The sequence below is a fragment of the Podarcis raffonei genome, chromosome 2 (assembly GCF_027172205.1).
Source record: "Podarcis raffonei isolate rPodRaf1 chromosome 2, rPodRaf1.pri, whole genome shotgun sequence".
Taxonomy (NCBI): domain Eukaryota; kingdom Metazoa; phylum Chordata; class Lepidosauria; order Squamata; family Lacertidae; genus Podarcis; species Podarcis raffonei.
The window spans coordinates 63,265,880-63,290,443 of NC_070603.1; the positions used below are offsets into that span (position 1 = coordinate 63,265,880).

Consider the following 24,564-nt stretch of genomic DNA (forward strand, 5'->3'; position numbering starts at 1 on the left):
GCATGAGAAATGGAAGTTAAGTGTGTTAAGTACAGCTTTAGTGTAGGTGTCTTTTAACACTACTGCTGATAGTGTTCACTCCAGTCTGTTCCTTCTGATAATGCCTCCTAAACATGTTCAAATTCCAACTCATTGAAAAGCAACAGATCTCTTGAATGCCACTCCACTGATGATGAAGTAACAACACAGACATAGGACATGGGGATCTGCCTTGTATTGAATGAGACCATTGGTCTGTCAGGTTCAGTGTTTCCTATACTGATTAGGGTTCCAGAGATCATTCCCTCACAGCCTTTCCCAGGAGATGCCAAGGATTGAGCCCTACCATTGAGCTATGGTCCAGTATCATGTTCCCCAAATAAACCAAGATGACTCTGGGAAATCGTCAAAGACAGACATGTAAGCAACAGTCCCAGCATCTTGCTTGATCCCCCAGAAACAGGTATTGAGAGGCATAATCACTTGTTTCTGTATACAAAAAGACAAAAAGTCCTGTTAGCCACTGGCAAACCTCCTGCTCCAGGCATTTGTCCCCTCCTCACTTACTGCTTGACACAGCCTGCAATCTCCATCTGACTCCGAAGCAGAGCTGTGTGCCAAACAGCCAACCTGCTGCTGCTAGCCCTCCCTGGCAGCTCGCTCTCATTCCGCCTCATTCTCTAGCTAGCTAATGGTAACAACATATTCTGTGCTGGTCCAGAGAGGGACAGAAACATACAGAGAAAGGGAAGGTTTCTCCTGCTCACCTGCTGATCTATTTATCTGGATGGTTCTTCTGTCTTCCCTATTGTTGCAGAGAGAGAGAGAGAGACAGACAGACAGAGAGAGAGAGAGAGAGAGAGAGAGAGAGAGAGAGAGAGAGCGAGCGCATCTCTGGAACAAGTGGAAGAGCCAGAGTGCGAACAAGCGAACTGCAGGGAGGGAGAAGGAGTGCATAGCAACGCGACTCCACGATGAAGAACCAGGAGCACCATCCTCAAAAGGTAAGATGAGGAGGCAGCGAGCAGCTTGTACCGGAGGCACATAATTAGATGCCACAAAAGGGGAAAGTGTGTGTGTGCGTGTATCAGGGGAAGAGAGCTGTAGCAGGTGCCTTTTTCTGGATGGCAAAACAATCCAGGCTCAGGATTGCACATGCCACAGTCCCTTTATCCTTTCCCCAAGGTAAGGTTGGCAGGGGATGCTTCCTCTGGGACCCAGACCCTTCAGAGTAGCAGGTTGTCTGCTGCTAAAGGTGGAGAGAGACGACACCTTCTGCCCCTGGCAGGACCCCAGGAGGTGGGGCAGGTGGGAGGCCGGGGGTGGCTGTCTGTCTGTCATTGCACAGCCAGCTCTTCTCACTCTCTTTAATTAGCAAGCTGGGGGGGGGCTGTGCCTATACTTGAGTGCACCCGCTTTTCACCAGCCAGCCTCATCACGCAGGTGTTTCTTTTTCCTCTGGAAGGCAGGTGTTTCCACCAGGGGATGATGCATGCTATATGGCTGGGGGTGGGATTTAGGTAAGGAAGAATTGGGTGGGGAGAGAAAGGATTGCAAGTCCCCTGTAGTGTTTGCATCAGTGCCTGTCCTCCCACTGCATCCTATGTGCAACAGATGCTAAAAGGGAAAGAGTGCCCAGGAAGACAGGCTAGAGAGGTTCGCATCGGACATGGCTGGAGCAGGAAACCAGGTCAGGTCTATCGAGCCCCTCTTTGCTTCTTTCCATATCCGCCCCCTCCTGGCTTGCATCACCTGGCTGGCTCCTCCCTCTTTCCCCCTGGGAAGCCTTCTTCTGGCAGTGATTCTTTTTCCCTCCCAACTTTTACATCACCCAGGCAGAATCTCTTACATAAGCATGTCTGTGTGGCATAGTGGTTAGAGTGCCAGGTAGGGCCTGAAAGAGCAGGGTTCAAATCCTCACTCAGCCACGAAGGTCACTTGGGGCCAGTTACAGCCTAGGGTTGCTGTGAGAATAAAATGGAGTGGGAGTGGAGTGGACCATGCGCTGTATGCCACCCTGGGATATGAATGTATTAATGTTTAATCATTTATTTATTATCCTTCCCCACATCTCCCACTTCTGACTCCGCTGCTGGCTGTTCCAAGACATTTTGCAGCAAATGAAGGTGGAGCAGCAAATAGCACCCAGTGCCCCCCACCCCAGTTCAAGGCCAGCCAAGGTATTTTGGCCCTTGAGGCAAGACTCCAACTACCTTTCAGAGTGCGCTGTCTGAGAAAGTTCACAAGATTTGCAAGGATAGGTAGTCTATAAGCATAGCCATCCATCCTGTTTCTGACTGGTGCTAGCAGGGGTGGACTTTGGTAATATTTTGTAATATGACGTCCTGTGTGAGGCCAACATTTGGAGCCCCAAAATGGCTCTTCTAAGTTTTGGGCCCCCTTGGCTCGGACCACCCTAAATCTGGTTCTAGTGCTAGTCTTTGGACCAAAAGGCTCTCTCATCGCGGCAGGTAGCAGGCAAAGCAATTTTTTTAAAAAACAAGTTACAACCGCCAAGAAAACCCCCTAATTAAAATGCGCAATGAGACAATTTAATCAAAACGTTAGAATAAAAATCCACAGTCAAAATGCACAATAAAGCAATCCCATTAAGACAGCAGCAGAAGATTCAAGTCAGGAGCTATGGGGAATACTTGTCTAAATGGGGATTTGCTATGATTTTGCTGAAGCAGTGAGCCTTGTTTTGCTCTAGTGACTTTCAAGGTGGCTTCCTGCTGTCTCTAGTCCAGGTCTTCACCTCCCATCCCAAATTTTGAGAGAAATGAAAAACAATTTGTTTCTGGGCTAGTGGTGCTGGATAAGTAGATGAAAGTACCACCATTTCACCAAATAATGAGCCTTCACCAGCACAGAGTGGTGGAGATGCCATGCAGCCTCAGCCAATTGATCTGAACACCTCTGAGAGGCATGAACTTATCTAATCCCCAGGACACTTACTCATGTCTGCTTTCCCCCCAACTTTTGTGTGTGGCACGCACACTGACGGGGTTCAGACAATAATATCTCAGCAGCTTCAGAACAAGGCAAGGTATTAAACCAGCTTCAAACTGAAGTTTAATATCATAAGCAGCTGCTCTACAACAGAGCTAAGCCCTCTCTTTTACGCACATGTGCGCGCACACACACACACCTCACATAAATGTAACTTAATGCTAAGGTCCCTCTTCTCTCTCCCTGTAATGTGTAGCTGAGGAAATGAAAGATATGGCATCATTACACTGTGCTAATGTAGAGTAAGGGGAGGCTACTACATATCACATCTGGTTCCAACCAGATCTGAAGTCAAGGTCTACAAAATGGGACACTCCCAAAAACTGTGGAGAAAAATATTCATTTTGAAGTGTTTCGGGGGGGGGGGTGTCTGTTGATTTCTCCAGCTGCCAGCTTGTGACTCAGATGTGGCACAGATGCATTTCTTAAAGTGAGGGATTTTCTCTCTCTCCTGTAACTCAGTCTTCTTGAGTGTGATGTGGAACTGATGACCTAAATCAGTAAAATAAAGGCTTTTGTGGGGCTTACACACACGCTAATAAATGTTTTTCGTATTCCAAAAGGCGGTCTATCACATTTATCTGGTGTGTATTGGAATAATAATATTTGTCCTTTTTGCCTTTTTACCACAATAGTCACCATATACTTTCTTTTTTTATATATGCAAAGCTAGCTTATCCATTGTTCCTTCATTTATCTGAACTATTTCCCACCCTCCTGCTCTGATTCTGCCCTTGTTTTTTCTGCTCTGAACTATTTCTGTTTGAGGATGCCTTCATAGAATACCTAGCTGTCCAAAGGACAGGAGAAGGGAATGGCAGAAAGCTGTTAAAAATTTCCTGCTGAGGAACCTGTACTGGAGTCTCTCAGTCTCCCAGCAGAGTTTGGCATTATAGATTAACCACAATGCTTAAACTTTGCAGCCTGGGAAGAAAAGCTTCTTGCCTCAATTTGTTGTTCCAAGCGATGGTGTGTGTGATTGATTTTTTTCTCTCTTCAGGAACAGAAGGCTGCCTAAGAAAAATTAAAAGCAAAGATGCTCAGAATGCCACCAAGATTCTAAAGAAAGCACCAGATTGTAGCACGGAGAGACAAACATGTCACTCCAAAGTATAACAGTGATCACACTCAGTGGAAAGTGGCCTTGGCCAAAAAATGGGGTAGGGCCTTTGTCAGAATGAACTTTAGGCTGATTCATATAACTTCAGTTGTGGGATAACCCTTCATTAACCCTTCCTGGTGCTCAATTTGTAGAAAGCCAGGTAGTAGAAACTGCTCTCAGGTATTAGACATATGTACTCTACATATGCTCAGAGGCATACTCTTTCTTCAGACATCCCATGGCATAGTATATAGGTTCCAGGAATGAGCCATATCACTATGGCCTTCCTGGACAGAGATAGCCTGGCCACTGGTAACTTCCAGGCTGGATTACTGTAATGTGCACCATATGTGGCTGCCCTTGGGTCCAACTAGTGCAGAACACAACAGCCGTACTGTTGATGGGGGCATCTGGCCGAGAACCTGTGACACCATAGTTAAAACAGCTGCACTGGCTGCCCATCTGCTACAGAGCCAGGGTCAAGATCCTTGTATTAATTTACAAAGCCAGTGCAGAGTACCTCAGGAATCACCTGAACTGTTATATCCCAGCTCAGTCACTGAGCTCATTGCAGGGGCATTGTTGGTCGTTCCTCAAATTTATGAGGCCTTCTTGATAACAGCAAGAAATAGAGCCTTTCATGTCATTGGCTCAGTCCTGTGGAACACTCTGCCACTAGAGATTCAGCAGGTGCCTTCTGTTCCAACTTTTCAACACCTGCTGAAAACCTTTCTATTTCGCTAGGCTTATGCAGTCAATTAAGAATACATCTTTCCACAATGGTTAATTGATTTCTGTTTTTAACTTTTTAATATGCTTTTTACTGTATTGTTTTGTGTATTTTTGTTGTAAGCTGCCTTGATATATATATTTTTACAAAATAGCTGCATATAAACAAATAGAGGGATCCCTGGCTAAAATTCAAGCTCTGCAGGCACCCTTCCCCTCTCCCATCTTAATGAAGTACATATTTGGCAAGCAAATTCCCTTGAGTCCAAAAGTGTGTGCAAGTGACTATAAGCTGTGATGTGGACATTTTCACACAGTAATTTATGTATGTGGCTGGATATCACAATAAACACTAGTTCGTTAACTGCCTTCCTTACTCTATGCCTCTGCTTTGCTTTGGGGCAGTTAAAAAAAAGGGAGAGCCAAGTATTGTATAGGTTGATTCATTGCACTGACACTGATAAGAAAACAATAACCAAGGACCAAGCTTAGAGTCTCCTTACTCATAGTGGTCTCATAGATGATGAAGGGCATTTAGACAAAAGAGAGTATGGCAGGATGGGGGCAGAAGGGAGAGATTAAGCAATCAAAGGTAAGTAGTTTAGACCATAATGTGGGCTGAAAATGGAGTTCAAGAGAATCTGTTAGAACTACCATTCTAAAGATTACTAGTTAACATTGATTTCATGCCAAGCAGGTGCTAGAAAAAAACCTTTAGAATTCTGACTTATTTAGTGAACATGTTTCCTAAAACAAAGGCATTTATTTTTATTTTCAAAAAAAAACCCTCCAAAAAGAAGTGTTCTGGAAAGTGTAAAGTTTTCTTTTATTCAGACAGCACAGAATGTAATATATATATATATATATAGAGAGAGAGAGAGAGAGAGAGAAGCATTACAATGCCTGCTGAAATGATTTTTTTTATTTCAGCTATTTATATACTGCTTAGTCACTGAAGTGTATAAGTGATGTACAAAAAGATTACAAAAGTAATACCATGGATAAAATCAGTTAAAATTGTTCGTAAAACAGAACACTTCCTTAAAATTTACTGCTTTCTTAAGTGCGTACACACACGTATGCACACACAGTCACTATTATTATATCAATAGAAAAAAGTCATCATAGTTTCCTTGTACACCTTACTCAGCTAAGCAGTTTTAAAATACATTTGCCGCTTATTTTAAAGGCATTTCCCCAACCCAGCTTGCTTTAGAACACAGATTCCATTGCACCCAGCTAGTTTGTCCTACTTTCTCTGTGTGCTGCCCCACTCCTTTTTCTTACAAGGAAATGATTGCAGGATCTTATTGCTTCAGCAAAAACCCTGGAAAAATATAAGCCGTTACTGCAAGAGGTTTAGAAACTGGAGGTTTACATTGCGTAATGGTGAGACTTAGGCTGTGTACACATGGATACCCTCTACTCCAGCTTCAGTGGACTCCCACTACTGGAACAGTGAAACTGAGTACACATGATATTGGCTAAAACCCATCTGTATCCTGCAGTTTCTTGAGAAATTCTCTTGTTCAATGCATTTCCCCTTAAACCACCTTCCACCTGATTTGAAAACATAAGCTGTGGTTAAGCTGAGATGTGTACATCTGAGACAGCCATTGCACATGCACTGATGGTAGCCCATGTGCAATTACCTCTTCATCAAATAGGACAGGCATAGGCAAACTCGGCCCGCCAAATGTTTTGGGACTACAACTCCCATCATCCCTAGCTAACAGGACCAGTGGTCAGGGATGATGGGAGTTGTAGTCCCAAAGGATCTGGCGGGCCGAGTTTGCCTATGCCTGAAATAGGAGTTTGGTGTAGAGCAACTAAATCAGGTAATGGGCACGGGGTAAAGACATGGTTTGAAGCTCTATTGAACCCAAATTAGGTGATCATTCTGATCTGGTTGGGGCTGCAATCTCCTGAATGATCGCGTAGACACTTTTGGAAGTTTCCTGGATCCTACCCTTTTCCTGGGTGCCTTCAGTGACCGTAAGAGCTTTACAGCATAATTGGCTGATGCACCAGTTGTGTTCCTAGCTGGAGAAGACCTGGCCAGTTCTTCATGCCCGTTATGCCCAGTTTAGATCATTGTAACATATTCTTTGTAACATGGCTGCCTGCCTTTCCAAAGCACTTGAAAGCTTCAGTTGCTTCAAAATGCAGCTGCCTTGGTATGATGCTTTGTCATCCCAGTGATACTCCAGTTGTACCAACATGAATTTTGGTTCCAGGCTGAATTTGAAGACTTAACCTTAAGGCCTTAAATGATCTGGAGCCAGCTTGATTTACGGACTGCCTTCTTCCTTTTGCTCATGCTCAAACCCTCTGTTCAACTGCCACTCCGCTGGTAGTCCTCCTGCTGCCTGAAATTTGGCAGGTGGTGACACAAGATGGCTTTTCCGATGGCGGAGCCTAGACTGTGGAATGACCTCCCCAGAAAGAGCCATATGGCTACCTCACTTGCTCACTTTTCAGTGAGAAGCTAAAATGTAGCTTTTTAAAGGAAGCTTTCGGTCTGTATTAATTTTATCTTGTAGCTGCTTAACATTGCTAATATATTTTAGATTTTAAAATGCTGTATTGTAAATCACTTTGACAGCCTTTGGGTAGGATTAATGGCATATAAATGTGTTCAATGAGCAGATGCATGGCTATTATGGTGCCTGGAAAAATATACAGTACCATGAAGGGCATTTTTAGTAGATTTTCCCTGGTTATATTCATTTCTACAGATGTTGGCACTGTCCTGTCCATCTAGTTACTTTCTGCTTTGATGTGGTAGGTCTAGATTATTATAAATGTAAGTGTGTATGTAAGAAAGCGAGTGAGTGTACACGATAATGTACTTGTCCACATGAGTTACAGATATGTCATGTATATACGTAGGCATCTTTTGCACTAAGATATATAGAAGTTTTTCTGGGTATCATGTTCATATATGTGCCATGAAGCCTTGGGCCAGTCACCATCTCTTGATCTAACCTAAGCAGAACCATGTACACCACCTTGAGATCCTTGGAAGATAGAGGTGGTATATAAATGTAATAAAGAAATAAAAATATATAATTGCATCTATGAGGTCTGTATATGGATACACATGTTATTCACACGTGTGTGATATTAGCTTGCCCATGTACAGACATGTTTGTATGGCTGGGTCTGAGCAGAGATATGTGTGCATGTAAGTGCAAGAGCATGTAAACATATGGCAGGTAAATCTGTGCTTCATTATTTCCTCAACTAACACTTTCTTCACTTGTCTCCATGGAAACTGAACAAGAGGAGCATTGCTACAACTGTAGCCTATTGTGGGAGAGGAAAGGGCAGCTATTGGAGGAAAAAAGGAGAACCAGCGTTTAATTTGGGCCAGTGCTCTGGCTGTTTTCAAGGAACATATGAATTAATAATAAAGATCAAATAGTTCTCCTGAGTTTCGGCAAGTGAATCTTTCAAGCGCTGCTGAGTAGCCAGAGCCTGTCCCCTCATGTCAAGGATTTTAAGGGTTGAGCCCCGTCGCCTCTCTTTTTATGAAATTAAGAACCAGGTGCAGGCAGCTTCATGTGTTGGGAAAATATATTTGGAAGCCATGTCAAGGGAGGATCATTTTTAAGCCAGACTAGTTCAGCCAGTGTCTTAGCTAGGCAGGCAGTTCTTAAATGAGGCAATGGAAGCCAGAGAGATGATGGGTTGCTGTTTTTTAACTTGGCAAACCAAAGAGGGTTTGTTGGGCCAGAGCAGAGGTAGCCAATGTACTCATTGTATGTTGTATGCTCTAGGAGTTATGAGACTCCAATTCCCATCAGCCTCAGTCAACCAGATCAGTGGTCAGGGATGATGGGAGTTGGAGTCCAACAACGTCTGAGGGCACTATGTTAGCTATCGCTGGCCCAGGGGTGTGATTCAGGTGCAATAGGGGCTAAGTTAATCCCTGACAAACATCATGCAAGCTGGGAGAGCAGGACTGGACATGGAGAAGTGGTGTAGCTCTATGCCAGAGCACAAGCTTTGCATGATGAGGATCTCAGATTCAATTGCTAGCATCTCCAAATACGGCTGGGGGAAACGTCTGTTAGAACCGAACCTCCAGAGAGCGTAGTCAGTGTAGAGTCTACCTCCATCAACTCTAGCTGCCATGGCCAGTGATTAGGAAAGATGGGAACTGCAGTCCCAACAATAACCGGAGGTCACAAATGATATGGCTCTGTATAAAGCAACAGCTCCTGCTGTGGACTTCTGAGGCTGAGAAGATGGACTTCACTCAGCTCATGACAGATGCAAGTCTTTCCTTGCAGCTCCCATCAGCCCCAAGCAGTATGGGCAGCCATGATGAAAGCTACGGTCACTCAGTGGCAGATCTCTTGGTGTTTCAAATTTCAGGGGTACCCTGTGTGACGCCAAAATTCGGAGCCCCTCCACCTCTTAGGCTCCCCAGAGGGCACCCCTGAGGCACCATGCCCCGTGCAACTGAACCAGTTGTGCTCCCCTAAGTTTGCTGTAGTCCAATAACAATTCAAAATCCTTTATTAGGCATATCACACCTCACATTAACAAACAAACATCATATACAGACTGTATAAAATACGGCTCAGCGAACACAATTTATCCCAGTTCTATTCTTAACTCCAAAAAATAAAGTAGTCCAATAACATGGAGGCCCAAAGGTTGCCCACCCCTGTGTGTGTATATTACAGACATATACCACCATCTAGCTTCTATCACCCTTTTCTTTAAAAAAAAAATAATTTCCCCTTGCTCTCTGAAGTTTCCCTTGCATTTCTTTCTGTCTTCTTCCAACAACCTTGTCTTTAATTCCTCACTTCTTCCCCTTGTCAGCCAGTGATTCCAGACTTGCTAATGACTCCAAGCGATCAAGGAGATGGTGACCTGGAGATTGAGTACCCTGAAGACAGAGGGAATTGGACAGGCAAGCTGGATTTCCTTTTATCCTGTATTGGATACTGTGTTGGACTGGGGAACGTCTGGAGGTTTCCATACCGCGCTTACACAAATGGAGGAGGTAAGCCCTGGGCTTTTCTTACTAGGGCTTTTGTGGGCTCCTGCCACATCCTGTGCTGGAGGGTTGCATCTCTATACTGAAAACTGACAATAGAAAACTGGCATCAGGTAGGAGGTGTGTGTGCATGCAACTCCCACAGTAGCAGCTGCAATGCAGGCATGGCCCAGAAGGACTCCCCAATGCTGCTGCTTTGCCTGTAGCCACAACCAACTTCAGGAAACACACCAAGCAGACACCTGATTTCCAGCATCAGCTTCAGCTTGGAGTCACAAACGACTGTGCTAATCCCCTGGGTTGGATGTGCATTTGCTCTTGGCTGGTGCACAAGCACCCTGGGGACGCTGCTGAGTTACTGTCTCTCTGCAGCTTGCAAGACATTGATCTGGTAGGTGGGAGCCTACACTGTCCACCCCAAATGACAGGCACACCTGCATCTCTGAAATGCAGGCGGGGGGGTGGAGTGTTTTATTTTTTCCCAAAAAAAAGACAGACCCAGGGACACAAGTGATATTGAAGTGGTATCTAAAGAATATCTGCCTAGGCTATGGTCCCTTTAATTTTTACAAAACCAAAATGGGGACGGGGTGATCACAACAAAAACTGCCAGAAAGTCGACACCTAAACATACAAAACTCAAATTCCTGTAGTTCACTCCAGCTCAGTGCTGGATGAAAAGGCACAGGTCCCAAGATTGTGTATCCTATCCATGGGTGCTAGTCCTCTGTGACCCATTTCCTATACCCCTATGGTGTCCTGGGATATACAACTAAGGACACATTTATCAAGGGGCTGGCTGCCATGCCATATGAACTGTTTACTCTTAAGCAGGCTTCAGCATGATGCCAGGCACCTCTGTCAAATGTCCTGTGTGTTTCCGAAAGCAACGCTGATGAATCAGTAGGAGGCACACATCCTTCTGAGTCAGTGCATAGTGCAGCTTGCATGAATTCAGGATGTGAAAGGGCAGCACACTCCTGGAGATACCATCTTCTCCCCTGGGGGGAAAAGTAACAACAACAAGAAGATTCTAACCATTCACTGTAAATCTTTATCAGTGTTTTGCTTATGCCATAGGGGTGTCGGTCCCAGAAAGCTGACAGAATTCAGAGAAATAATTTGATTTTGCTTAGCTGAATCCTCTGGTTAGTGTTTGATGAATAGTGTCTTCAGATTGCTTTTCTAAGAATGGTGGGTGGAATTGTTTTTCTTTGACAAAATTGGCTGGCTTTCAGTAGAGTAGAAACTGAACCCTTTGAATTGACAGAAAATCTTGTGAATCTCAGACAGCTGCCAAAAATGCAAATTTGAAAATATGTGCCATGTAGATAGTCTTTGACATTTTAGGGTTTTTTCCCCGTTTTAATCCACTGATTAGGATACTATGGGGATTTAATTGAGTTCTTGGCTGAACCACAGTCATTCCAGTGATCTTGTCAAGTCATTTAGATTCAGCTTTCTCCTTTAAGTCCTTCCTCTAAGTCCCCCAGATCATCTCAGTTTCCTATTACTGTACCTATTTCCTCATCTTTGTAACCATAGATGCTAAGGAATGATTCTTGACCTTCTGCAAGCAAAGCATGTGCTCTATCACTGAACTATGGTTCCATCACAAGCAAGTTATTATGATAGGGTGTACCTCCAATACTGGAGTCATAGAGTTCTCAGATGGTAACATGGGCATTTGCACATACATTTAAAGTAACTGGAAATCAAGGGAGCTATTGTAGACTTGGTGTTGCTCAGGCATGCAAGGTTTTTTTTGCAGTATCCACACAATAACACCAAAATACCATCCCGTTCTCCCCACTCTCATTCTCACTTAATCCACATTTACTGTTTCCAGTTTTTGTTTTAACCTATTGGGTTTTCCATAGAAATGTTCAATCTAGATTAAAGTTGCAGCCTGCACTGTAGATCCTACATTGAGCTGGTGTTGCATTAGATGACCTCCAAGATCCCTTTAGCACAATGAATCTATGCTACATAGGCAAGTTATATAACAAGGTGCTCACATTTAACTGTGCTCCTTGCCCAACATCCAGTCATGCCCCCTGTGCCTTGTGTCACAATTTTCTATCCTACAGGGGCATTCCTTGTTCCTTATTTCATCATGCTGGCGATCTGTGGGATTCCCATCTTCTTCATGGAGCTGTCGCTGGGCCAGTTCTCCAGCTTGGGGCCTCTTGCTGTTTGGAAGATAAGCCCTCTGTTTAAAGGTATGTGTGCATGCAAGGCAGTTCTCAGCTTCCTTGATGTTTCTGTCTCCCTCTCTTCTGCTGAGAACTATAAAACCAGGGTCCGTTGTGTCAGTAGCAAAAAGGCATAGCAGCAGCTGTTGCCACTGTCTCCGCTCATCATGGAGCAAACTTAGAACATAGGAGTCTATGGGTGTGAATGGATGGTACACAAAGGGATCAGTAAAGCTGAATGGTGAGAGGCACAGAGAAGGCAGCCTCTCTCTCTCTCTCTCTCTCTCTCTCTCTCTCTCTCTCTCTCTCTCGTTGTTTCAGAGTTTTAATGGTCCAGTCTCAAGCTCCGAGTTGCATAAGAAACAACCCCAATGAGGCCAGTGTTTTCACATGGCTTGTGTGCTTTTAAATGCAACAGGGTACACTAGAGATGGTGACAAATGTGACAGCCAGGAAGCCAGGATGAAAATTACTGGTGTGGATAGTTATGAATGGATAGGGATGCTTGAGGAATCAGTCCCTTGCAAATTCCAGTACAGGCAGACACAATCCACACCTCCCAGATGAATGTGCAGATTGGAATGCAGCTATCCCTTGGGATTTCATAGTTTTTCAAATTCTGCAAAAGCGCATATAGAAATGTGTAGTTTGAGACAAAAAATATTTAGGGTGCTTCCAGACTGGTGTTTACAATGGTAACTCGGGTTGCAGACGCTTCAGGTTACAGACTCCGCTAACCCAGAAATATTACCTTGGGTTAAAAACTTTCCTTCAGGATGAGAACAGAAATCGTGCTCCGCCGGGGCAGTGGCAGCAGGAGGCACCATTAGCTAAAGTGGTACCTCAGGTTAAGAACAGTTTCAGGTTAAGAACAGACCTCCAGAATGAATTAAGTTCTTAACCCGAGGTACCACTGTAGTGTGGTGTTGGTGTGTCTCACGTATACACGTTTTTTGCAGTACCCAGCCTGTATTCCTCCCCCCTCCCCTGGCATGGCATTTAATCCAGATTTACCCTTTCCAGGAAGAAGAGGTAAAACAAGCACCTGTTTGCAATATCTTAATAACCTGCTTGCGTATTAACTCCCCTCCTCAAAATCTGGAAGCAACCTTAGCAATGCATAGAGGTAGCCACCAACTGGCTGGCTTCAAAAGAGGATTAGACAAATTCAAGAAGGACATTGCTATTAGCCACAGTGGCTATGTACTGCCTCCCTGTAGGAGGCAGTATGCCTCTGAATACTAATTGCAGGAAACTGCAGGAGGGGAGAGCTCTGTTGTGCTCCACTCCTGCTTGCAAGATTCTCAAAGGCATCTGGTTGGTCACTGTGAAAATAGGATGTGGCCTAGATAGCAGAGCTATTTTCATGTACTTATGTAATTTGTGAGAAAATGTGTCTAAATGTAAATTTTAGTTTGGATTTCTTTTTTAAATGTAGATTAATTCAGAAATAGGGCAAAATGGATTTATGAATGTAGACATGCAAGACTGACATGGACCAGGAATAGGCTGGTTCTTCCATCCTCTGTACATAATCATGTAACCAAAGCAAATGAAGCTTTCTTCTCCAGTGGTCAAGTGCCAGCCTATGTGGTTATGGCTGACTCAGATTTTCTGGCATGGAAATGTTCACTATGAACAGTGCAGCATATAAGCAGCACCCAAGGAGCTGTTTGAGTCTTGTTGCCGTTATGATAATCTGTCTTCCATTTTTGTTCCCTTTTCAGGTGTTGGCATGGCCACAATCCTGATTGTCTGCTTGGTGGCCATTTACTATAACATGATCATCGCCTACGTTCTCTTCTACCTCTTTGCCTCGCTGACAAAAAACTTGCCCTGGCAGTACTGCGGCAACTGGTGGAACACAGACCTGTGCCTGGACCACCACATCATGCGCACGGGGAATGGCACTGTCCCCTTCAACATCTCTAACACTGTCAGCCCAAGTGAGGAATACTGGAGGCAAGTACAATATGCCAGGGAATGTTTAGGTGACCATTGACGACCATATTGGACCTGATTGACAACTGCACACTCTAAATCAGGGATCCCCAGCCCTTTTGGGGCCCTTGGCCCAATCCAGTTTATGTTCCTAAATTAGGTGGTTTTCTATGGCAGATTTGCCCTCCCTTGTACTAAGAGAGACATGATGCTCCTGTCCATTAACCGCCTCCCTTTTGTCCTAGTCGTTATGTCCTGCACATCCAGGAGAGCTCAGGGATTGGCGATCCTGGGAGGATCCGCTGGAATCTATGCCTGTGTCTTCTCCTCGCCTGGGTCATTGTGTACCTATGTATCCTAAAGGGAGTCAAATCCTCTGGCAAGGTAAAGTATGAATTGGCAGCAGGCACTAGTGTGTTTGAAGCAATACTTGTTCTGGAATTATTAGCTAAACTCAATGGTTAGCCTCTTCCCCTCCATTGCATTCGCAGTGGCCCAGCTAGTAACCCTCTATACACTGGGGCTTAATGTGTATGAATGGGGGGGGTGTTTGGCTTTACATGTGGACATTCCCCACACATTTTAGAATTTGCTGTCAAGGTTCTAAATTGTATGGGGAGCTCTGCAAGTAAAGCAGCCTCCCAGCTGCAGATGCTCAGCCCTCTGATGTATGGAGGGAGACAGGACAGGCTACAGGAGACCTAACAGAGCTGGTGGGGCCAACAAGTACAGCTCCAGTCTCCTCCCTCGCACAATTGGTATCATTATCTGACAATAACCATGTGTACCCCCACCCAGCTGCACTAGGAGGAATGTCTTGATGGTAAGAGCAAACTCAAGTCAATTTGCAAGAGGGGTGGTGGGCTGGACAATCATCTCTTGGGGATGCTCTAACTCTAAATTTCTTGCAACATGCAGAGGATTTATTTATTTATTACATTTATATTCCTCCATTCATCCAAGGAACTCAAGGAGCCATACACCACTTTTTCTTTCTCTATATTATCCTCACGTAACTCTTATTAGATACGTTAGGCTGAGATTTGGTGACTGGCCCAAGGTCACCCAGTGAGCTCTATGGCTGAGTGGCAATATGAACCCTAGTCTCTCAGGTCCTAGTCCAACACTCCAACCAATACACCACAATGGTTGGACATTATGGGTACATGACAACCACTCTGCATAATCTGTGGAACACTGCAAGACTTCTACAGAGCTGTCCTGTAGACAGCCACCATCTCCACATTTTCTTATGCATACTGAAATGAACCATTGCAGCTTCAATCAAATACCTTTATCTTCTTGCAGGTTGTATATTTCACAGCTACCTTTCCTTACCTCATCCTGATCATGCTCCTGATTCGAGGTGTGACCCTGGAAGGAGCCTGGTTAGGAATCAAGTTCTATCTCACGCCACAGTTTGACCTGCTACTGTCTCCCAAGGTGAGGTTTATGCCATGTGATTTCACTGTAGAGTGGAGCTTAATTACATAGACCTGCCCTTTCAGCTGCCACACACAAGTGCTCGCCATGTTCAGAGCAGATGTGTGCAGCAGGGGGCTCCTCAAGCTTGGCGGGATGCACAAGGAAGGAAAAGGCTTTCCTTTTAGAATAATGTTTATGGGGGGGGGATAGGCCAATCAGGTTTTAATTGGACCCCACTTGTAAGTAGGACAGCCCTTGCAAAAATAAAATTGAAAAGCAAGTGACATTCCAATGCTATGTAAGAATAGCATTTTAGATCTGTCCATGCAAAATATACATCATGAGACCAGAGCAGCATACTATATTAAATGTGTTGCTGCTACCATAAACAGCAGTTGTGTATTTTAGCACCTCCCCCTATAAAATCAAAGACAACTTACCCATTTCCAGCCCCCTTGTTTCCATCAGCATCACTCACTTCCCTCATATGAAACCTTTATATGAAAATATAAAGTGGCTCATATATATATACTGAGCCTCATTTCTCATTTTAGCCCATTGTTCCCTATTTTGACTAGCAGCTGCTCTCCAGATCCTGCTCCTAAACCTGTAAGTGGAGATGCCAAAGACTGAATGCAGGCTCTTCTGTGTACACAGCATGTGCTGGACCACTGAGCCAGGGCCCCTTCCCATGCATTGACTTGTCTGAGATCTACTACCTGTATTGCACACACTCTATAGAAATGCACTTAGGTGGGTCCAATCGAAACACAGAGTTCTCCTGTGCATTAGAGGAAAAAGCAAAAGTATAACATGTGTTTATTGCCTTCACTTCTGCTATAACATGCAAAGTAGAAATTAGCATGCATCCTTCATGAGGAGATGTACAGAAACACTTTAGGATCATTTAACTTCATTAATGAATAAGTGCAGACACTGGCAGATTATTATAATTTATTAAAATTGTATACATTGGCAGATGTGCTTTGGCAAAGTTCTTCCTTAATGTTTTGTTGTCATGAGAGGTTAGGTAAAGATAAAGGACCTCTGGACAGTTAAGTCTAGTTGAATTCAACTATGGGGTGCGGCGCTCATCTCCAATTTCAGGCTGAGGGAGCCGGTGTTTGTCCGCAGACAGCTTTCCGGGTCATGTGGCCAGCATGACTAAACTGCTTCTGGCGCAACGGGACACTGTGACGGAAGCCAGAGAGCACGGAAATGCTGTTTACCTTCCCACTACAGCAGTACCTATGCTTTCGAAGCATCCTTAGAAAAAGCTTCACTGTGCAGATGAATGGACTGTTTTGTCACTCAAAGCAGACTTCTCCTTTACCTCTTGTTTTCAAACACTGTTTCAGGTGTGGATTGAAGCAGCTTTACAGATCTTCTACTCTCTTGGGGTAGGATTTGGGGGACTTCTCACCTTTGCATCATACAACACCTTCCACCAGAACATTTACAGGTACATGTTTTCAGTGTAACATGGCATGGAGATGGAACATACAGAGGTGGTTGCTCATCCATGCCATCATGGATGTTAGCAACACTCCATTAACCCTGAATGGAGGCTGTATAGAGTAGCAGGTGAATGATGGATGTGGCAAGAGGAAGGAGACAAAACGTAACTACCAGAAAACAAGTGGAAACGTACAATGGAAACGAACATAGACTAAATCAGTCAACCTTTTCCCTGGCTCCCCACCATCCCTCTAATGGATGCTTTGTGACAATGAAGGCAAAGGATGAGATTCACCCAACAAGCCCTGCCCCATCAGAGAAAGCTCTGTGCAAAGATTTCCGCTTGCACAATGGGGCCTCCCACCCTTTCCTTCCCCTACACCCCCCAAAATTGGCTTGGGGGATGTTGGGAGATCCCCAACAACAGCATGGGGCAGGGAGGAGAGAGGGAATTGTTCTGGTTCTGCTGAAATGTTTGTGCAGAAGGAAGGTTTATTGTGGCACAACCACACAGAATTCCAGCTCATCATGGAATTCAAATAAAATCAGCATAAAGATCCCATGAGAACTCTGTTTCTGCTCTTTACCCTCAGCAAAATATATGCTCCTTCATATTTCTATAGGTGACATATCTCTCGATATTTCCATGTAAACCCAAAGCACAGCAGAGTAGCATTTTCTAAGATATGAACCCCCAACTTAGATCCCAATAGATGGCAAGTATGGCAGCCTAATTTGGTTGTGGTGTCATCCTTTCCTTCCTCTTGCCTTCCAACTCAGTACATCAGGGATGGAACCCTCTGGCTCAGGGTCCAAATGTGGCCCTTCAATCCTCTCTGTCTGGCCCCAGGGACTCTTCACAGACCACACACAGTCCTGAGCCGCACCTCTTCCCAGCTGTGCTCTGCAATCTCCTTACGTCTTTTTGCCTGCCTGGAATGTGTCCTTGAACTCTAATCATTCTTCTTGCTTGGTGGTTCACAGGTGGTATTCACACTGCCCACTTTTACCTCTAGTCCTGCCTACTGCTAGCATGTGACTGCCAGAATGTGACCCTTGAGCTGAAAATGGCTCCCCACCACTGCTGTGGGGTCTCAAATGGCCAGTTCATGGTGCTAGAGACTGCTGATCCAGTTCTTGTATTTTTTATTCTGTAGGGATACGTTTATAGTTACTGTGGGCAATGCTATCACCAGTATCTTGGCTGGCTTTGCCATCTTCTCTGTTTTGGGCTACATGTCCCAAGAACTTGACGTCCCCGTTCAGGAAGTTGCCAAAGCAGGTAAGGCCTGAACATTCCTTCCCTCCATCTTCTGTGCAAGTGTGTGTATTATTCACCAGGTCTTCCAAGCATTACATGTCGGCATGCAACATAATGAAATTGGCTTGCAAATGATTTCTTAGGCTGCAGGACATCGTGAACAGAACATCCTCCTTTTACATTTTAAATTTTTGGCTTCCTTATTTTGAGGAGAGCTAAGAATATTCTTTTTTATAAACACACACATACGAGAGAGAGAGAGAGAGAGAGAGAGAGAGAGAGAGAGAGAGAGAGAGATTACTGCATAATTTCCCTCCGGGTATACAGCTATTCTGGGAAATTGAGAGTATTCTGACCGTTTTCTAATTATGCTCTAGGTAGTTTCCCCTTTATGGTCTATATTGCTCATCTAGGAATCAGCTCTGTTGCTTTAACCCTTCCCTTTCTAAATAACATTGTTTTTATGTCATTTTTTTCTTCCTTCCCACTCTAAATTACAGCACGCAAGGTGGGGTAGGGTGTAACTGCAATTGTGATCATGGTGAGAGAAAGGGACTATTTAACTCCTTCCACACAATGGTCCCAGTAAAATTACACACACCCTCCAATATCTGGGGCTGCTCACTTTGCTAGCAGGTGTTAGAAATCTGAAAGCAGAGTTAGTGTTCCACTTCCAGCTTAAATCAGAACAGCAACAATTGGCTTCTGCTAGATCATCCATGTCTTGAAGAATCCTAAGTTGTGACTTAGGGTATCAACAACTTATTTCCTGAGCCTTGGCTTTCAAAAAATACGGTCCAGAAAGCAAGGGACTGGAAACCATTTCCAGATGGGAAACACTGCTCTATGCCAACTCTAGACTGTTTCTGTGACATCTTTCCTGACATCTCTTACTGTAAGTTGCCCTTATGTCTACAGCTATGAAACTCGACTCTCTCTCAGTAATATCTTCTTGCCTGTAGCTGTATAATCCCACTTGTGATTCTCCTCCTCCTTTGCCTGTCTTCTAGGTCCAGGCTTGGCATTCGTGGTGTACCCACAAGCCATGACAATGCTTCCTCTTTCTCCTTTCTGGTCTTTCCTTTTTTTCTTCATGCTGTTGACTCTTGGCCTGGACAGTCAGGTAAGAGTGTACTCTGCTGTGAGGAAGGACTTGAACTATATGCCCTCAAGCGAATGGTGCTTATGGCTTAGAGTACAAGAGAGCATCTGTTATTATCTGTGTGCAGTTTGCCTTTCTAGAGACCATTGTTACTGCGGTGACAGATGAGTTCCCATATTACCTGCGGCCAAAGAAGGCTTTTTTCTCAGGCGTCGTTTGTATTGTGATGTTCCTGATGGGGCTCATCCTCACAACAGAGGTAAGCAAAATGGACAGTTCAAGACTGCAGACGCCAGACCTTTCTGTTGATCATTTAAGTTGAGGATTTACAGGGGCAATTGATGTGTTCTCCCTCTTTCCTCTCTCTGTGCCCTCCCTAAATCATAGAATCATAGAATCATAGAGTTGGAAGAGACCACAAGGGCCATCGAGTCCAACCCCCTGCCAAGCAGGAAACACCATCAGAGCACTCCTGACATATGGTTGTCAAGCCTCTGCTTAAATGTTCTAGGGGTTATCCAAACCCTCTGGAGCAGATTTGGGGAGGGCATAGGGACACACAGGGAAACAAGAGGGGAATGTCCTGTTGTGCAATCAGAAATCCTTGTGCTGATGGGACTCAGTAGAATTCCACCTGTAATTTGAGCTGTGATTCAGAAAGCAAATCATAGTGTTTTCTGTGCCCTGATAGAATGAGCCCATGAAATTCCTAGAGTGACTTCTTTGGTACGTGACACACCCCCCCACCCCGTTCATACTTCCTAAATATTCAGGTTATTAAAATGCTGGTGCTGGCCTGTAGAACAGGATGTATTGACACAAGTAAACTCACTGAGTTGACAATCCCATGTCTTGATAGAGGCTTTGACCATTCACTGCTTCTTCTCCCTAGGGCGGGATGTATTGGCTGGTGCTGCTGGATGACTATAGTGCTGGGTTTGGACTCATGGTAGTGGTCATTACCACCTGCCTGGTGGTGACACGTGTCTATGGTAAGACGAGATACTTTGATAGTGTAGAAATTCAATTCTGAATTGCTGAGTATGTGTTGAGATTTTTAAAGCGACATTGATAAATACAAAGAGATATACGCTGGCTTTTGTGGGGTAAGACTGCCAATAAGATCTGCAACATCTCAAGATGAATGTGGCATGTGGCAGTGGTTAAAATGATAACTTAGAATTGTACCACCCCTGGCTTTCATACTGCACCAAGGGTGGTGGTGGTTGTTACTACAACTAAAAGTCTCAAAACCACTAATATATAATAAATGCAAAAAATACAGTACATATAAATAAGTTTTAACATTTTAAAAACAATGTATTCTGCAGAATACATTTGTACTATTGTTTGTCTTGTGGGTAAGTCACACATCTTTATGTACCATTAAAAATTGCTTCTCTGGAAGTCAGTTGAACTGTGTTCGATGGAGCTTACTCCCAGATAGCCTTAGACTGCCATCCTTTGCATTATTACTTGGGGACAAGCCACATTAACCATAGTGGGGCTTACTTCTGAGTGAACTTGCATAGGGTTGTGCCGTTAATGATTTAGTGGAAAACAGCTGATTTAATATCCCATTTCTTACACATCATTTTGTTCTCCGCAGGCATGAAGAGATTCTGTCGTGACATTCATATGATGCTGGGTTTCAAGCCAGGGATATACTTCAAAGCCTGTTGGTTGTTCCTATCTCCAGTGACAATGATGGTAAATATGCTCCAATATCCACAGCTGGACAATACCCTCATCAAAACCATCTAAAATGTCACAAGAGAGTGGGAAGCTTCTCAAATGGAAACTACAGACTGATTAAAGGCTTGACCACATTTCTGCTTGCCCTGTGCCTAGAAAGAACACGTCCAAATGGTTTTCCGCTTGTCCTGCACGTTCTAGGCATGGGTCTGAGCACTTTTGTATTTGCCCCGCTGCTATGTGGAACAAATAGTGCTAGTGCTATGTGGAACAAATAGCAATCTGCAGAAAACCCGATTGCCATTTGTTCTGATTCAGCGCTGCAGATTTTGGCAGAGGTATGGATAAACCTTCAGTCTCTGCCAGGTGGTAGTTTTGAATCATTTCCCCCAGCTCATCTCATTCTCCCCTGGTCTGTTAGCAGGGTCTTGTCCTACACCTCCTGAGATTAAAAGTTCATCTGTAGGACAGCACTCCCTACAGCTGACTCAAAATGGAAGGGGAAATGCCTCGTGCAATTCTATGATGACACTCTTTGTTTCAGGCTCTGCTGGTGTACAGCATCATCAAGTATGAACCATCAGAGTATAATGGATCCTATCGTTTTCCATTCTGGGCTGAGATCCTGGGCATCCTGATGGGAATCATCTCCTGCCTGATGATCCCCACAGGGATGGTTTTTGCTGTGCTCCACGAGGAAGGAACACTCTGGCAGGTAAGCAGCTTCTGGGGTCATTTTCTTTGTTTTCTCATACCCTCCAACATTTCGCTAATGAAAACAGGGATGTCATAAGGAAAAGTGGGACATTCTGGGATCAAATCAGAAACCAGGACAGTTTCTGTAAATCCAGGACTGTCCCTGGAAAATAGGGATAATAATAATATAATAATAAATTATTATTTATACCCCACCCATCTGGCTGGGTTTCCTCAGCCACTCTGGGCAGCTTCCAAGAAAATATTAAAATACAGTAATCCATCAGACATTAAAAGCTTCCCTAAACAGGGCTGCCTTCAGATGTCTTCTAAAAGTCTGGTAGTTGTTGTTCTCTTTGACATCTGGTGCGACGGCATTCCACAGGGTGGGCGCCATTACCGAGAAGGCCCTCTGCCTGGTTCCCTGTAACTTGGCTTTTCGCAGTGAGGGAACCGCCAGAAGGCCCTCAGCGCTAGACCTAGGTGTCCAGGTAGAACAATGGGGGTGGAGACGCTCCTTCAGGAACACTTGGAGAGTCTGTTTTCTCATGGGATCTTCGTTTTTGCACCTTTTAGGTCTACTTTATATGACCATTGTGGCTACAAGGAGAAGATTGGAAGCTTTCTCTTTTGTTTTAACTAGCCTCAGTTTAATGCTTTGTCTAAACAGAGTTGGTCATACCATTAGGTACAGTGAATGAGGCTGCAATCATTCCCCTCTGCTAGAGAACAACTGGTTGTCAGTTTCATTTTATTTAGCCATTTAAAAAGAATGTGTGGAGAAAGCAAAAGAACTTTCCTTGCTATCCAATCTTCAAAAAATTGACTTTCCAGAGATACTCTAAATACCAACACCCCCACCCACTTTCTATCTTCATTTGAATTACTTCGTTTAAATAGCTTTTAATAATGTCAAGTTTCTATATTGCTGGGACAGAGGTTGCCATCTAGTGGTGTTTATGTGCATTGCATAAACTTGAAATATTTTCAAACAGAACCAATATGAAGATCTGTAGAAAAATAGCAGAGCCTTGCGCTTCTACTTTGCAGAAAGAACATGATGTTGCAGCTAATCTCAGACTATATTGCATATTTGCTGAGCATTGCTGAACAGTCAGGGCACCCTGTGAAATTAACAGAACTGTCTGCCTCCACAGGTGCTGATAACTTCTTTGGAGTTAAAAAGTTAACACTAACAGTGAACAAAGACCAGTGCTCTGTGTTCATCAACCTTACTGGCTGTGCAAACACTAATCATTGTTTGTGTTTACTTCATTGGCAACGCCTTGGGAGCTTTGGAGATGTTCTTCCATGCTCTTTCACAGAAATGCTTTGGACAGTATCAAAGCAATTTTGGACTCCCAAAGATGGACGTTCTTTTGGATGTCCATCATGGTACCTCCTGTAATTGTTTGTCCTTCTACTTGCAGAGAATCCAGCAAGCTAGCAGGCCAACCCTGGACTGGGGTCCTTCCCTGGAGGAGAACAGAACTGGCATGTATGTGGCTACTCTGGCAGGCAGCCAGTCACCTAAACCTTTGATGGTCCATATGAGGAAATATGGAGGGATAACCAGCTACGAGAATATAGCTTTTCAGGTAGATAAAGAGATTGAAGAGGATGAAGAAGAGTCCATGATGTGAATGAAGTGGCAGCCTCCCAGCTCACCCCCCATGTGGGGGAAGATGGAGGGAACGCAAGGAAGCAGACCACTGAACTTTTGCACAAAGTTGCACTTTGGCACTTCTAGATGCATTTAGCATCTCATTGCAGTGAACTCAGCATAACTCTGCTGAGAATCCCAGTGTTGTTGAGGTTTCTGTTTGATGTGGAGAGGTGTGCAATGAATCTGTGTCTTGCTGCTCTAATGTCTAGGACAGGTCACTTGGATCCACTCATGTTTTCCCTTCCTCACCGAAGCAGTGATGAATTCCTCAGGGTCAGGGCCTAGCATCCCATAAACTATCTTCTTCCTATCTAATCTATCTCCCCACCCCCTTGATAGTCACCTAGCTATTCGTTTGCAGTTTTTAGCCTACATATTTTCACTCAGAATAGCTCTCCCAAAGCTGCCGCTACATTCTGTGGCCTAACAACTAAGTCAAGGATGGGGGACCCCTCAAGCCTAGGGATCAAATGTGGCCCTCCAGGCCTCTCTATCTGGCCCTTGAGGCACTCATTGGGCCACACCCCTCTTTAGCCCTACTTTGCACTTTGAAAATGCTTCTTGCTTGCCACTTGCCAGGGTAGAGGACAGGGAGAGATGTGTGAGCATGTGTAGAAATCATCCTACATGTAAACACAATTTGTATAATCATTGGAATGTAGGGTTGTATCCAATGCAGAGTAAACCCATTGAAGTTAATGGGCATTGCTAGCTTAGATCCATTCATTTAAACTTGGCTGGATAAAACCCATCCAGTGCCTGAAGTACAGAGCAGAGGGGCAGACATGCAAACCTTCTACTATGTCAGACAGTTTGTCCATCTCATTCATCGTTGTCTACAATGTGTGGCAGGAACTCTCCAGGCTCTTTCAGACAGGATTTCCCCAGGCCCACCTGGGGCCTTTTGCATATAAAGCATGTTCTTCACCACTGAGTTACAGACACCTCCTCCTCTTTTTGAGGAGGAACTATCACATGCACTGGACTTAGCTTTGTATGGCCACATGTGCCCCAATGCCACACACTACCTGAAGTACGTAGTGGAGGGGCACACATGCAAACATGATGGATGGGTGAGTGGCTGAAATGGCCCAAAGTGTAGTTTGCTCTTCAGTTTTCAAAATGTATTGGGTTGGCAATTTTGCTTGTGAGGCCTAAATTGCAGTTTTATGCTTGAATCAGTGTCTAATAGGAATGTAAAAAAAAAAAAAAAGCCTACAAGAATGACTAGAATGTGCATTCTATTTAGCTTCTGAATTCTATCCCCTCACACCACTCAAATGTTG

At 44.3% G+C, this 24,564-nt stretch overlaps 1 protein-coding gene across 1 annotated transcript; it reads left to right on the top strand.

The window, feature by feature from the left end:
* The first annotated feature begins 825 nt into the window (after nt 1-825).
* Nucleotides 826-23,977, top strand: SLC6A7 (solute carrier family 6 member 7). The gene is made up of 14 exons (XM_053377019.1): nt 826-983; nt 9,662-9,845; nt 11,930-12,061; nt 13,762-13,996; nt 14,221-14,359; nt 15,284-15,418; nt 16,759-16,862; nt 18,016-18,140; nt 19,130-19,242; nt 19,349-19,480; nt 20,114-20,213; nt 20,831-20,931; nt 21,461-21,631; nt 23,043-23,977. The coding sequence occupies exons 1-14, from the start codon at nt 954-956 to the stop codon at nt 23,253-23,255; spliced, it is 1,914 nt and encodes a 637-aa protein (XP_053232994.1). The 5' UTR covers nt 826-953; the 3' UTR covers nt 23,256-23,977.
* Nucleotides 23,978-24,564: the final 587 nt, after the last annotated feature.

What these genes read in the sequence shown, in the direction of transcription:
- SLC6A7 (XM_053377019.1), top strand. Translation starts at nt 954, where the DNA reads ATGAAGAACCAGGAGCACCATCCTCAAAAG. An exon ending in ACCTGCTACTGTCTCCCAAG is followed by an intron (nt 15,419 to 16,758) that starts GTGAGGTTTATG and finishes ACACTGTTTCAG; the next exon opens with GTGTGGATTGAAGCAGCTTT. An exon ending in GGTGGTGACACGTGTCTATG is followed by an intron (nt 20,214 to 20,830) that starts GTAAGACGAGAT and finishes TGTTCTCCGCAG; the next exon opens with GCATGAAGAGATTCTGTCGT.